This window comes from Rhincodon typus, chromosome 10, assembly GCF_021869965.1.
Source record: "Rhincodon typus isolate 14 chromosome 10, sRhiTyp1.1, whole genome shotgun sequence".
Taxonomy (NCBI): Eukaryota; Metazoa; Chordata; class Chondrichthyes; order Orectolobiformes; family Rhincodontidae; genus Rhincodon; species Rhincodon typus.
The window spans coordinates 44,817,323-44,832,399 of record NC_063341.1 but is presented as its reverse complement, the minus strand read 5'-3'; the positions used below and the strand labels follow the sequence as shown (position 1 = coordinate 44,832,399).

At 39.4% G+C, this 15,077-nt stretch overlaps 1 protein-coding gene across 4 annotated transcripts in view; it reads left to right on the top strand.

Moving 5' to 3' along the window:
* tut4 (terminal uridylyl transferase 4) overlaps positions 1-15,077 on the top strand; it is a 77,431-nt gene that overhangs the window by 11,064 nt on the left and 51,290 nt on the right. For 3 of the 4 annotated variants that reach the window (XM_048601679.1, XM_048601680.1, XM_048601682.1), the window contains 5 exons: positions 3,791-3,954; positions 8,730-8,846; positions 9,433-9,610; positions 13,646-13,734; positions 15,005-15,056. In XM_048601679.1, the coding sequence (XP_048457636.1) occupies positions 3,791-3,954; positions 8,730-8,846; positions 9,433-9,610; positions 13,646-13,734; positions 15,005-15,056 (600 nt within the window). Of the gene's footprint in view, positions 1-3,790; positions 3,955-5,605; positions 5,753-8,729; positions 8,847-9,432; positions 9,611-13,645; positions 13,735-15,004; positions 15,057-15,077 lie in introns of those variants that run through there. The other variant, XM_048601681.1, reaches the window with a different exon arrangement.

The window sequence follows — 15,077 nt, the reverse complement described above, 5'->3', positions numbered from 1 at the left end:
TATTCAAGAAGGGTGGTAGGGATAAGCAAGGAAACAACAGGCCAGTGAGTCTAACAACTGTGGAAGCTATTGGAAAACATTCTGAGTGGCAGATTAATCTCCACATGGAGAGGCAAGGGTTAATTAAGGATATTCAGCATGTCTTGAACTTTTAAACAAGGTGACTAGTTGTGTAGATGGGGTTAGTGTGGTTGAAGTGGTCTAGATAGACTTCAGTTAGCCATGCGAGACCTTTTGACAAGGTCTCGCATGGCAGATTGATTAACAAACTAAAAACCCATGGGATCCAGGGCAAATTGAACCCAAAATTGGCTGAGAGGCAGGAAGTAGAGAATGATGACTGAATGGTATTTTTGTGATGAGAAGCCTGTGTCCAGTTGCATATTGCAGAATTCAGTGCTGGGTCCCTTGTTGTTTGTTTTGTATGTTAATGATCTAGACATGAATGTAGGTGATACGGTCACATTGTAGATGACACAAAAATTGGTGGTGTGGTAGGTAGGAGAGAGCCTGGGTTTACTGGACAATATAGATGGGCTGGTCAAATTGGCTGAACAGAAGGAAATGGAATTCAATCCTGAAATGTGGCAGGTGATGCATTTTGGTGGACTGACAAAGCAAGGGAATATCTGTTGAATGATAGGGTAGGACCCTAGAAAGTACAGTGTGCATGTCCGTAGAGCCTTGAAGGTCAGGACAGATAGATAAACTGGTTACAAATGCACATGGGATACTTGCCTTTGTTAGTCAAGGCATAAATACAACAGCAAGTTGGTTATGATGGAGTTATATATAATGTTAGTTAGGCCGAAATGTTAACTCTAATTTCTCTCCACAGATGCTGCCAGACTTCCTGAGTTTTTCCAACAATTTCTGTTTGTGTTTCTGATTTCCAATATCGCAGTTGTTTGAGTTTTTTTTCACCAGGACGTTGCCTGGGATTGAGCGATTCAGCTATGAAGAGAAATTAGATAGGCTGAAGTTGTTTTCCTTAGAGCAGAAAAGGCTAAATCTGATTGAGTTATACAAAGTTCTGAGGGGCATACACAAGGTAGATAAGGAGAAATCTTTCCTCTTAGTAGAGATGTCAGTAACCAGGGAGCATAGTTTTGAGGTAAGGAGGAGGTGGTTTAGTGAGAAAAACTTTTCACCCAGAGGGTTGTGGGTATCTGGAACTCACTGCCTAAAAGGGTGGTAGAGGCAGGATTGTTAGGACCAGAGATATGAGAGGCACTTTAGCATTCATTATTAGTATTGAGCATTCATCAAGTAAAATCATATGTGACAGGGTTTAGCGCTGAGTGACAGTTTTTTTTTCTCCTTTCCTCTGAGTGAGATGGCATTAGAACTAAATTAAATAAGGGGACAAAAACTGCTCACAGTACTCCAGTTGTGGTCTCACCAGCACTTTGTACAGTTGCAGAAATTGTCCTTACTCTTATATTCCAACCCCCTTGAAATAAGGGCCACCATTCCGTTAGCCTTCCTGATTACCTGCTGCACGTGTGTGCTAACTCCCTGTATTTCATGCACAAGTACCCCCTTGTCCTATTGTCGCAGTTTCCTGCAGTTTCTCTCCATTTGAATAATATTCTGTTGTTTTGTTCTCCCTCCAAAATGAATAGCTTCACATTTCCCACATTATACCCCATTTGCCAACATTTTGCCTATCAATAGCTCTCTGTAAGTAGTTTGTATCCCTCTCACAACCTGCCTGCTTACCTATTTTTGTGTCATCTGCAAATTTTGCTACTGTACCTTCACTTCCTCATTCATATATATTGTAAACAGTTGTAGTCCCAGAACTGATCCCTGTGGAACCCCACTGGTTATAGGTTGCCAATCTGATAAAGATCCCCTTGTTCCCACTCACTGTTTCCTGCCCATGAGCCAATTGTCTATCCATGCCAGTATACTATCTTCAACACCGTGGGCTGTTATGATATAACCTTCTGTGAGGGACCTTGTCGAAAACCTTCTGGGATTCCAAATGCAACACATCTACTGCAACACATCCCCTCTATCCACTCTGGTTGAGACTTACTTTAAAAGTCTAATAAATTAGTCAGATACGGTTTCCATTGCATTTTCCAAATGTGCTGCTATTACTTCCTTAATAATTGATGTTACGGGGACTAGAGGGTTTGGAGTTATAAGGAGAAGCTGGGATTTTTTTTCAATGAAGCATTGGAGGTTGAGGGGTGACCTTTCGGGGGTTTATAAAATCATGAGGGGCATAGATACGGTGAACGGCAAAGTTGTTTTCCCTAGGGTTGGGGCCTTCAAAACTAGAGGCGTAATTTTAAGGTGAGAGGAGAAAGATTTAAAAGGAACTTGAGGGACAATTTTTTCACACTAAGGGTGGTTCGTATATGGAGTGAACTGCCAGAGGAAGTGGTAGATGCAGGTACAGTTACAACATTTAAAAGACATTTGGGTAGGTACACGAATAGGAAAGGTTTAACAGGATATGGGCTAAATGCAGGCAAATGGGATTAGTATCGTTTGGGAAACATTATCGGCATTGATGAATTGGACCGAAGTGTCTGTTTCCTGCTGTATGACTCTCTGACTCTATCCTATAATGTCATTCCCAATAGGACCTGGATTGTGACTGAATAAAATACTTTCATATCATTTTTGATTTCATCTCAGGTATTGGAAGAAAGAGTAAAGTTAGTTCCTCTCAATTTTTTTTAACATTTTGTGAGCAATGTTACAGCTAGGGAATAGAATTCTTTCTATGTGATCAATTATTTCGCTGTAAGGTACGCTATGATTTGATGCAAAAAGTATATCTTTTACTGAAAGTAGAGTCGCAGGTAGATAGGATAGTGAAAAAGGCATTTAGTATGCTTGCCTTTATTGGGCATTGCATTGAGTATAGGAGGTCATGTTGCGGTTGCACAGGACATTGGTTAAGCCACTTTTGGAATGCTGTGTGCAATTCTGGTCTCCCTGCTATAGGAAGGATGTTGTGAAACTTGAAAAGGTTCAGAAAAGATTTACAAGGATATTGCCAGGATTGGAGGGTTTAAGATATAGGGAGAGGCTGAATAGACTGGGGCTATTTTCCCTGGAGCGTCAGAGGCTGAGGGGTGACCTTACAGAGATTTACAAAATCACGAGGGACATGAATAGGGTAAATAGACAAGGTCTTTTCCCCAGGGTGGGGGAGTCCAAAACTAGAGGGTATAAGTTTAAGGTGAGAGGGGAAATATATAAAAGGGACCTAAGGGGCAACTTTTTCACGTCGAGGGTGGTGTGTGTATGGAACGAGCTGCCAGAGGAAGTGGTGGAGGCTGGTACAATTACAACGTTTACAAGGCATCTGGATGGGTACATGAATAGGAAGTATTTAGAGGGGTATGGGTCAAATGCTGGCAAATGGCAGTAGATTTATCAGGATATCTGGTTGCCATGGACGAGTTGGACCGAAGGGTCTGTTTCTGTGCTGAACATCTCTATGTCTCTAGACTATAAACCAGCTAGAACTTCAGAAGAGCGACCTCAATATGCCAAAATAATACTTTGCACTTTTGAACAACCAGCATCCTGTGACTTTGAGCAAACAATTTAGTGCTGAATTGGTGAGTTATTCGATGCTGTAGACTCATGAATTCAAACTACATAATAATGCCACAAAGAATGCTTACAACAAACGCATAAAACTGCCACCTTTTAGGAATATTGCTTCCTGTCAAATTCACTGCATATTGATCATACTTGTCATGGCTTTAATTTAATGTACACCTGTCTCAAGTTACTATTGTGCATTTATAATTTACAGGTAAAACAACCGCTACAAATGCAAACAGAGCAAATCCTTTCGAGAAAAACTATCCAGAAAGTGTACCAGTGATTGATGAGTCTAAAATGACAGCAGAACAGCAGCTTGGACTGAAACAAGCAGAGGAAAGACTGGAAAGGGATTATATTTCTCGTCTGGAAAAAGTAGGACATGATTTGCTGTTAAAATACAATTCAGGTTACAGTGATATTAAAGTTAAGTTAAAGCCAAGAATGAATAATGCTGATATTTAGACAAGTGTACATTTTTGGGGAGATTTTTGTCAAGTACACTGTTTAAGGATGTGTCCCTTAATGTAGCACTGTTGGTATAAGTATTATTAATAATGTAACATTATTGCTAATGAACTGTAAAATTTGATTTTTGCTTTATTTATTAGTTCAGTTGATGTTGATGTTGCTGGGTAGGCCAGCATCTATTGCCGAACCCTAACTACCTTGACGAAGATGGATTTGAGCCACCTTTTGAAATGCTTCAGTGCTTATGGCACAGATACATTCACGTTGTTGTTATTGAGGAGGTTCCAGGATATTGCCCCAGTGAGAGTGAAGCAACGTTGATACAATTCTGAGTCAGGATTTGCAGGAGAATTTGTTCCTGTTAGTATTCCCATGCACTACTTCTAAATGGTAGAACTCACGGGCTTGGAAGGTGCTGTCAAAGGAGCTTTGTTGAGTAAATGTAAGAACATTTGTACGTGGATACAAACTGGCGAGAGTGGCCTGCTTTGTCCTGGATGAGTCAAGCTTTTTGAGTATTGTTGGTGCTGCGCTCAGCCAAACAAATGGAGAGTATTCTCTCGTATTTCTGACTGTGCCTTGTAGATGCTGATGGTTGGACTGTGCTGAGTCAGGAGTAGATCATTGCACAATTCCCAGCATCAGACCTGCTCTTGCAGCCACAGTATTTGTATGGCTGGTTCAGTTCAGTTCAGTTTCTGGTCAGTGATAGCCTTCAGGATGTTCATAGTGGGGGACTCGGTGAGGGTAATACCATTGAATGTCAAGGGCTGAAGAGTAGATTCATGTCGAATGTGGTCATTGTCTGGCACTTGCTCCAGTATCTGCAGTCATACTAGGTGCTGAACGTTGTGCCATCATCAGTGAACATCCCGACCTTATCACGGAGGGAAGATAATTAATGAAGCATCTAGGGATGGTTTAGCTTAAGTAACTATTCTGAGAAATTCTTGCAGGGATATCCAGGAACTGAAATGATTGACCTCCAGAAACCACAACTATATGCCGATGTGGTAGGTATAACTCCAGCAAATACAGAGTTTTTTCCCAATTCCCATTAATTTTGGTTTTGCAAGGGTTCCTTGATGTCACACCCTGACATGTACTAGCTTGATGTAAAAGACAGCCACTTTTACTTAAGTCCAGTGTTTTTGTCCACATTTGAATCAACGTTGTAACATGGGCAGGAACTGAGTGGCTCAGTCAGAATACACACTGAGCATCAGTGAGTACGTTATCACTGATTAATTGCTGAGTCATAGCAATTTCATAGCATTGATGCCAGTCCTTTCCTTCACTTGACTGGTGATTGAGAGTAGGTTGATGGTGCGATATTTGGTCTATGTTTTATGGACAGGATATACCTCGACAATTTTTGACAACCAGATAGATGCCAGTGTGATAACTATACTGTAACAGTTTGGTTAGGAGTGCAGCTACTTCTGAAGCTGAAGTTTTCAGTTCTATTGCTGTATGTTTTTCAGTGCATTCAAATATTTCTTCATATCATGAGGAATTAATCGAATTGACTGAAGGCTGGCCTGTGTGATGCTCAGGACCTCAGGAGGAGGCTGAGATGGATCATGCACACGGGACTTCTGGCTGAAGGTCGTTGCAAATGACCGATGTGCTGGCCTCCTCCATTATTGAGGATCATTCATCAGTTGTGAGACTGTTTAACTGTCCGTTGTTTGTCATGGAGGTAATCCTGTATTGTAGCTTCACCGCATTGATACCTTATATTTAGATATACCGGGTGGTTATCATGGCATACCCACGCTGTTCTCATCATTGAACCATGATTGATCCTCTGGCTTGATGGTAATGATACAGTGGGGGACGTACTGCGCAAGAGGTTACAAACTGTTACAGGTGGAGTATAATTCTGATGCTATTAATAGTCCACACCAGCTCATTGATATCTAGCTATGAGTTGCTACATCTGTTTGAAATCTATCCCATTTAGGATGGTGATAGTGCCACACAACATGATGGAGTGAATGTTTCATGTGAAGGCAGGACTTCCCTCCACAAGGACTGTGTGATAGTCACTTCTAGCAATATTGTAATTGACAACAATTAAATTGAGGAGGATGAAGTCAAGGACGTTCTTCCCTCTTGGTTTCTTCATCACCTGCACAGATCCTGTCTATCAACCAACGTTAGGACTGACAAACATGGTCAGTAGCAGTTTTACTGAACTACTCCTGATGATGGACCTTGAATTTCCCCTCTCAGAGTACATTCTGAGACCTTGCCGTCACCCTCAATCCTTCTTCCAATTGATGTTCAACGTAGGAAGTACTGAATCATCCATTTCAAGAACAAGGAGGAGAGGAGATGGTAGGTGAAAATCAGCAGGACGTTTCCTTTCCTTGATGTCTTGTCTTGATGTCATGAGACTTCATATAGTTTGGAGTCAATATTGAAGACTCAAGTGCAATTGCTACCTTTGCTGGTTGTGTCCTGTTGATAGGAAATTATATACCTAGGATATTGATGATGGTGCCTGGAATACAGTCATACTTAGCAAATCATTCCTTACAAACTGTTGCTTAACTAGGCTGAGGGCCAGCTCTCCTAATCTTGGCTCAAGCTCCCAGATATTAGTAATGAGAACTTGGCAAGGCTGGGTTTGCCTTTGATGTTTCTGATGCCTAGATCAATGCTGGGTAGTCCTTTCAGACCTCATTGTGCTTTGATATAACTGAGTGGCTTGTCTCAAAAACAGAAATTCTCTGGAGAAACTCAGCAGCATCTGTGGAGAGAAAGTAGAATCAATGTTTCTCCAATAATTTCTGTTTTTGTTTCAGATTTCACAGTTCTTTGCTTTCTCGTTGAGTGTCTTGCCTATCCATTTCATAGGGCATTTAAGAGCCAACCAACATTACTGTGGTTCTGGAGTCACATATAGGCCAGACCGAGTAATGACAGAAAATTTCCTTTCCTTAAGTACATTAGTGAACCAGGTAGCTTTTTTTAGGGCAGTCAATTTGGCCATCATCAGTGCAAATAGCTTTTGAGATACTTTCTAATCAACCTGTTCAGTGGTGTCATTACATTCCTCTGGAGTAGGTGGGACTTGAGCCTGGATATCTTGGTTCAGAGGTAGGGACACTTTCACTGCACCACAACATTCCTGAAATCACTTTTGACCAATTTTTTCTAATCAACCTGTTCAGCGATGTTATTACACTCCTCTGGAGCAGGTGGGATGTGATCCCAGGTCTCTTGGTCCACAGGTAGGGACAAACTATCACTGCACCACAAGAGGGGTACCAAATAGTTTTTGTTTGCAGATTGATTAGTTGAATTCACACTCTACCAGTCAGCATGATGGAATTTGAATCCATGTTCCCATGTGGATTATTGTCCAGTGACATTATCATAATCTCTGTCTTTTGGAGCAATAGAGGAAGGTCAAAATTGAATGTGTCACATAATTATTGACTAGGATTGATTTTGAATAGTTTTAGCAAAGAACCAGCGTAAACATGGCATCCTTCTTTGGTGTAAATGACAATGGTTCTGAGCATCTGTGAGGATGTGCTTGCCTTCTGCTCAATCTTTCCCCAGTGGAGATGAAACTTGAACCCCATCCTATCAGTTTAAGTAATGACAACACTGCACTGAAATGCTAGCAAAGATTTTGTGCTCAAGTCTCTTAAATATCTAATTACCTTCAATAGTCTTTTATTATATTTGAATTGTAAGAAAATTACTACATTTTAAATCCTGGCTGAATTTGGCTTGGTAGCATCATAACGCAGGGAGAGGGGGAGTTGCTGTAGGATTGACTGGTGCTCCATTCATCATGAGGCGTGAGGAAGACTTGGTGGAGAGTCTGGTCTTTTTCTTCCTGTCAATTTTGTATTTCTTCACACATTCTCACAGAAAACTGGATAACATTGAAACTCTTCTTTCTGTGGAATAATACAATTAACCCATAACTGTTTATTGTCTATGATTTTAGATTTTATAAGTTTTTTTTTGCAACTTTTAGGTTTGAATGTTTACTAAAATTCAAGTGCTCTTAAAACATGAATAACAAGAAAATGTTGAGGGCATTATAGTTTTCCTGTGACATTGAATTTGTCAAGTGCTTTTTGTTTGTAGTGCTGTAATCCAGTGGAAAAACTATTAAGTAGTGCAATATTTTAACTGTTGCAATACTGGTTTACAATTTTATCTGAAAATTGAATCTGATTTATCCACTTCTTTTGAGAAATTGTATTAATGTGTATTTTGTGAATATTTTGCAATCTTGGTGATGTATAATAAGTGTAAAATTGGTAAAATATAAATGTTTATACTTATGATTTAACTGATTGAGTGTGAAAGTTGCACTGAACGGCCACAGTAATAACATTTCGTAAGTGCAAAACTAAAAATGATCATTCATGCAGGTGAGATAGCTGCTGTTCTAGGATTTCATAGCAGTGCATGTAAGGTGATATATTTGTTCAATGCATAGACAATAATAATGGCCTCACTAATGAGGTTAAGAACATTGCTTGTTTGAAAGTTCTTAGTGCCTTAGGAGTATGGAGCTTTGTCATAACCTTGATCTTTTGACTGATAGAAATACTCACCATCAAATATTCTTTATGAGTTAATAATTCACTATATCGTAATGTTTCTAGTCATACTGAATATGTATCATATTTTTTGTTTAATAGCGTTCGTCAGAATATCCTTCATGTCAGTATCTATGCAAACTTTGCCTAGTTCACATTGAAAATATCCAGGGTGCTCATAAGCATATAAAAGAAAAGCGGCATAAGAAAAATATTGCAGTAAGTGCTTTCATTTGTTGTAGATTTACATCGTATTCTAAAATGTTTACTCTTTATTAAACTTGCAGTAAGCCTGCATCAAATGCTTTATTATAGTGATACTTTGTATCTTTTGTGTACGGCAGTACTGTCACATAAAATCAATTATCAAAGGAAGTATCGTGTTGTGATCTTTTCATTCATGAGCTGTATAGAATCATAGAATCCCTCCAGTGCAGAAGGAGGCCATTTGGCCCATCATGTCTGCACCGACCCTTTGAAGACCATCCCAGCTAGACCCAACTCCAATGCTTAATCCACCTAGCCTGCACGCTCCTTGACGCTACAGGGCAATTAAGCATGGCTAATTCACCAAGCCTGCACATCTTTGGAATGTGGTAATAAACCAGAGCACCCAGTAAAAACCCACACAGACACAGGGACAATGTCCAAAGTCCACACAGACAGTCACCCAAGGCTGGAATCGAACCTGGGTCCCTGGAGTTGTGAGGCAGTGATGCTAACTACTGAGCTACTGTGCCACCATGTAGAAATAGAGCTGTCAGATTTCTTGATATCATTTTTTTCCATTGTCCTCTGCCTCCAGGAGAAGCAAGAAGAAAATGAACTTCGTAATCTAATACCACCAACTCCTGACCATCTGGCTGCATTAAATTCTGCTGTGCTACAAGCTGCACAGCAAGAAGGGATCTCTGAGCAAGAATTCCAAATCCGGAAAAATATTGTGAATGAAATGGAGAAAATTATTCAGCAACATTTGCCAGGTCTGAATTGCTTTGTGTTATATTCTACAGCTGGTCATAGACAGTGAAGTGTCACAGCTACAGTATGTAGGGGATCCTGGATGCCAGTTCGTTCCAGTGCAAGTGCATCTGTAGTAAGTGTTTGAAGTTTGAGCAGCTTCGGCTCAGGGTTTATATGCTGGAGACTGAATTAGAGGAATTGTGAATCATCCGGAATTAGGGAGAGTGCCTAGAGTCTTTGTGCCAGGAGGCAATCTTAGGATTGGATCATCAGGTTTAGTTAGTATTCCAAGGACAGGAGGGTATGGCTGTGATTGAGGCAGTTAAGAGCACCCAGGGGGCAGGAGTCAGTCTTTGCAATTGTTCCCAACAATCTTGAGATTCTTTCAGCTTGTCTGAATGAAATTGGCGGCTGGATGTTGAAAAAGCTAACTGACCAAGGCACGATGGTACGGGACTGACATTCAAGTGAGAGGAGAAAGAATATAGTGGTAGTGGGGGTCAATATAATCAGAGAGATGAACACTGTTCTCTGCAACAAAAATAAGAATCCAAATGACTGCATTGCCTGCCCAGTGCCAAGATTTATGATGTCTGCTCAGGACTGGAGAGGAATGTGCAGTGAGAGAGTGAGAATCCAGTTGTCATCATCCATGTAGGTATTAACAACATAGGCATTACAAAGGCGATGGCTGTGCACAGTAAGTATGAGGAGCTAGATGCCAGATTAAGAAACAGAACTAAAAAAGGTCATAAACTCTGGATTATTGCCTTACCCATATGCAAATTGGCATGCGCAAATCAGATTAGAGAGATGAATGAGTGATAGTAGGAACTGCAGATGCTGGAGAATCTGAGATAACAAGGTGTAGAGCTGGATGAACACAGCAGGCCAAGCAGCATCATAGGAGCAGGAAGGCTGACGTTTCGGGCCTAGACCCTTCATGAATGCTTGGCTTAAAGACTGGTGAGAGGGAAGTGAGTTCTGATTCATTGGTATTGCCAGACTACTGGCAAAAGTGCGATCTCTACCAATAGAATGGTCTCCACTTGAATCATGATGACAGTCGTGTTCTTACTGGCTGCATAACTAAGGAAGTAGAGAAGATTGTAAGCTTCATATCTGATGCATATAGCATTGGAAAGAAAACTGATGAACTAAGAGCACAAATGGAAATAAAGAAGTACAATCTGACAGCTGTTGCACAGGCATAGCTGCAGGTTGGCATTAATCGGGACCCGAATCTCGAATGGTCTAAGGCATTTAGGAAGGACCAGGGGCAAGGAAATGCTGAAGGGATGCTCTGTTACCAATGAGAAATTATACAGGTATGTAGTCATTTGTGGAATTTGTGTACAGGCTCGTCATAGTAATCATACAGCATAGTGCATAAAAGAAGAAATAGTGGGAGGTTGTCGGAAAGACATGATGATAATCATGGGAAAATTTAATCTACATATAGTTTGGAAAAGTCAGATGGGAAAAGTTAGCCTAGGTGAGAGGTTCCTAGAATGTTTTCAGGATAGTTTCTTAGAGCACCATATTCTAGAGACAACTAGAGAGCAATCTATATTACACCTGATATTATGCAACAAAGCAGGGTTAATAAATAATCACATAGTGAAGTCGTCTTGGGTAGCAGCAATCAAAATATGATTTTTACAGTCAGTTTAAGGGAAAGAAGAGTGTGCCCAAAACTATTTTTAAAAATTTAAATGAGGGAAATTATGAGGGCATGAAACTGTGCTAATATGAATTGGCAAATTAGGTTAAAGAATAGGTCAATAGAGATGCAGTGGCAGATATTTAAGGGGATATTACAGAATACATAGTATAGATGCATTCCAATGAGTAAGAAAAATTCCGAGGGATAGACCCACCATCCTTGGTTGACCAGAAATATTAACAATAATCTTAAACCAAAAGTCAAAGTGTATAATTGTGCAAGGACAGATGTTAGGTCAGAAGATAAGACAGAATATAAAAAACCAGAAAGAACGACCAAAAATTAGTCAGGAGGAATAATTAGAGTATGAGAAAGCTAGCAACAAATATAAAAATAGATGTTTTGAGTTTCTATAAACATTTAAGGAAGAAAAGAGTTAGTAAGGTAAGCATTGGTCCTATAGAAAGTGAGACTGGAGAATTAATAATGGAAAATAAGACAATGGCAGATGAGTTGAATTGGTATTTTGCAACATCCTCCACTGTAGAGGACACATGTAATATCCAAGAAGCAGCAATAAATAAAGGAGTGAGGAACTCAGGAAAATTGCAGTCACCAGTGAAATAGTACTGAGTAAAAACAAAATTGGCTGGTGGAATGGTTGATGCTTTAGTGTTGATTTTCCGAACTTCCTTGATTTGGAGAAAGAGTCCCCTTTGATTGAAAGAAAGTAAATGTAATTCCTTTATTCAAAGAGGAAGGGAGGCAGAAAGCAGGAAACTACAATTTAGTCAACTTAATATCTCCCACAGAAAAATACGAGAAGCTTGTATTAAAAACTTGGAGCAGGGCACTTGCACAACTTCAAGGTAATAAGGCTGAGTTAACATGGTATTGTGTAATGGAAATCATATTTAACCAATCTGTTGAACTTCTTTGATAAAGTGATGTGATGTGGATAAAGGGGAACTCCTAGCTGTTATTTAATAAAGTACCACCTCAAAGGTTCTTGGAGAAAATGAAAGCTCGTGATCTGGGGAGTAGCATATTGGTATAGATAGAATATTGGCTGGCTAACGGGGAGTGGGGGTGGTTGGAGTATCTGGGTGACAAGGTGTAATGTGACTTCACCTGTTTACAATTTATATAAATGACTTGGATAAAGGGATGGAAGGTTTGGTTGCCATATTTGCTGATGGCATAAAGGTAGGTAGAAAAGTAAGTTGTGAAGAGGACATGGGGCTACAAAAGGATATTGATAGGTTAAGTGAGCATGTAAAGATGTGACAAATGGAGTATAATATGGGAAAATGTAAAATTGTCCGTTTCAACAGGAAAAAAGAAATAATTTTCTCTAAATGTGCAAAATTGCAGAGCTCTGAGATACAGTGCTGTCTTCCTGTATGAATCAGAAAAGGTTAGTGTGCAGGTTCAGCAAGTAATTAGGGAAGCTAATAGAATGTTAACACTTATTACAGAGGGGAATTGAATATGTAAGTAGGGAGGTTATGCTCCAGGTATACAGGGCACTGGTGAGCCCATTCAGGAGTACTGTATTAGTCATCTTATTAATGGAATTATTACTCATGTGAATACTTTGGAAGCTGTTCAGCGAAGGTTGACCAGAATAAAACCTAAAATAGGCAGACTATCTTGTGAGGAAAGGTTGGACAGCTAGGCTTGCAGACAAGAGAATAAAACATTCTGGGGGTCGGTGGGAGTATGGATTTGAGGTTTCAATCAGATTAGCCATGATCTTACAAATGGCAGAACAGGCTCGAGAGGCTGTATGGCCTAGGCCAGCTCCTTGTTCAAATCTTGTGGAATAACATTTACCTATCAATGAACACTCATCTTCAAAATTGAATCTGTCAAAATTGATTTGTGCTGCATGTGTTGCTCATTTCCGTTTTTAAACTAAGATATTCAAAGTTATAGACAATTTGAAAGATAATAACAATTTTCATAACTTGCGAAAGTGGTAATGGCAGTATAATAACACTCCGGGAAGTGTGATCATTTCTTTCAGAAGGATAGAATGAGTACAGTGAATACAAACTTCTAGGAAAGCAAGGATGGACTGGAAATAGAAGTTGACGACGGCTTCAAACTGGGAATCATGGAAAGGAAGCCATCAAACTAGAAAACTATTTGGAGTCCAGGAAACGGAGTCTCCAGTAGAGCTGGCAGAGATGAATTTAGAGCTAGTTATAATAGAGGAAGATTATATAGTAATTGCTAAAGTTATAGTTGAAGCAAGCTAAAATGCCAGCTTTCTGTTCAGGAAAGTGAAGGGATGGAAAGGATGTCAATGAACTAGAATGTTTACCTACCCAGCTGAGTCTAGATAAATCTTTGTTGATATCTTTTGCTTTTATTTGTTTTACAGATTGCTCATTGAGGTTGTATGGTTCTTGTCTTACAAGGTTTGCTTTCAAAACTAGTGACATCAACATCGATGTAAAATTCCCTTCCCATGTAAGTAATACGACATGTTTCAATTGACACTTTTATGACACATAAACATGTATCATACATCAGGACTCAAAGTATAGAGTATGGCAACAAAATCATGTCAGAAGTCTCTCAAATTCCTGGTAAAATTCAATGCTGGGTTTACCAATCAGAAACGTTGTCCGCATCCACTCACAACTTGGGACTCTTAAGTGCTTGTTTTGGATAGGTTCAGTAACTGACCTCAAGAGCTGGAAATGTGCCACAGCATGAGACATTCTAGACTTCAGGCTGGATTTTAAATCATTTCCTTATTTAAAATAAAATATTGTTTTAAAATTAATTATATCCTATGATTACTTCTACTATTGCTCCTTTGTCAATGTTGACATCAAACCCTTCCATAACAAATCATTCTCATTCAAAAGGGAACCTTTACTTTACGAAAGGCACTTTCTGACAACATGCTAGAACTTGCTTCCTGACATATTGCGAGTTCTGCAAACGGCTCATTCTCCAAAAGTCTTTCATACTCCTTGCACTGACTGGGAACACTAACCATCTGTTATTTTGGAGGAGACAAATCTTATAACTTAGCAAACAAAATGTGGAAGTACATGGTAAGTGAAATTAAACTGGTGAAAGATTTGATGGTGTCAGATTATTAGATTCTTTTAGGAAATTTGAGATTTTGATTCAAATTCATGACTTATGCATCCCTGAAATGAAGTGATAACATTTGATCAGTATAAGCATCTCTTGAATGTATTCTGGAATTGATTTGTACAGGGGAGATGGTGGTGTAGTGGTAATGTCACTGAACTAGTAATCCAGAACCCCAGGTTTATATTCTGGAGTCATGAGTTTAAATCCCACCATGGCAGATGTTAAAATTTTGAATTCGTTGAAGATCTGGAATTAAAAACGCTATCCTAATGACAACCACGTAGTGCTGATTGTTGTAAAAACCCTTCTGGTTTACTAATGCCCTTTACGGAACGAAATCTGTAATTCTTCCCTGTTTTGGCTGCAGACCCACACCAATGTGGTTGACTCTTAACTGTCATCTGGGCAGCTGAGAATGGGCAATAATTGCTAGTCTAGCTAGCAACACCAACAAGCATAAAAAAAGGACAAAGCATTATAAGATCTCCACTTCTCCTGTAATGCTTAATAAACATGATTAAAATAATGTATTTTGTTATGTATTGTGAAGGTTTAAAGAATTGATTTTTGATTCTTCCTTTGTAGAATTGTAGGAATTTAGCTTTATCCATTATTCTTTCTTTTGCAGTTAAATCAGCCAGATGTTTTGATTCAAGTGCTGGACATTATTAAAAACACTTGTAAGTTTACTGACTACTTTT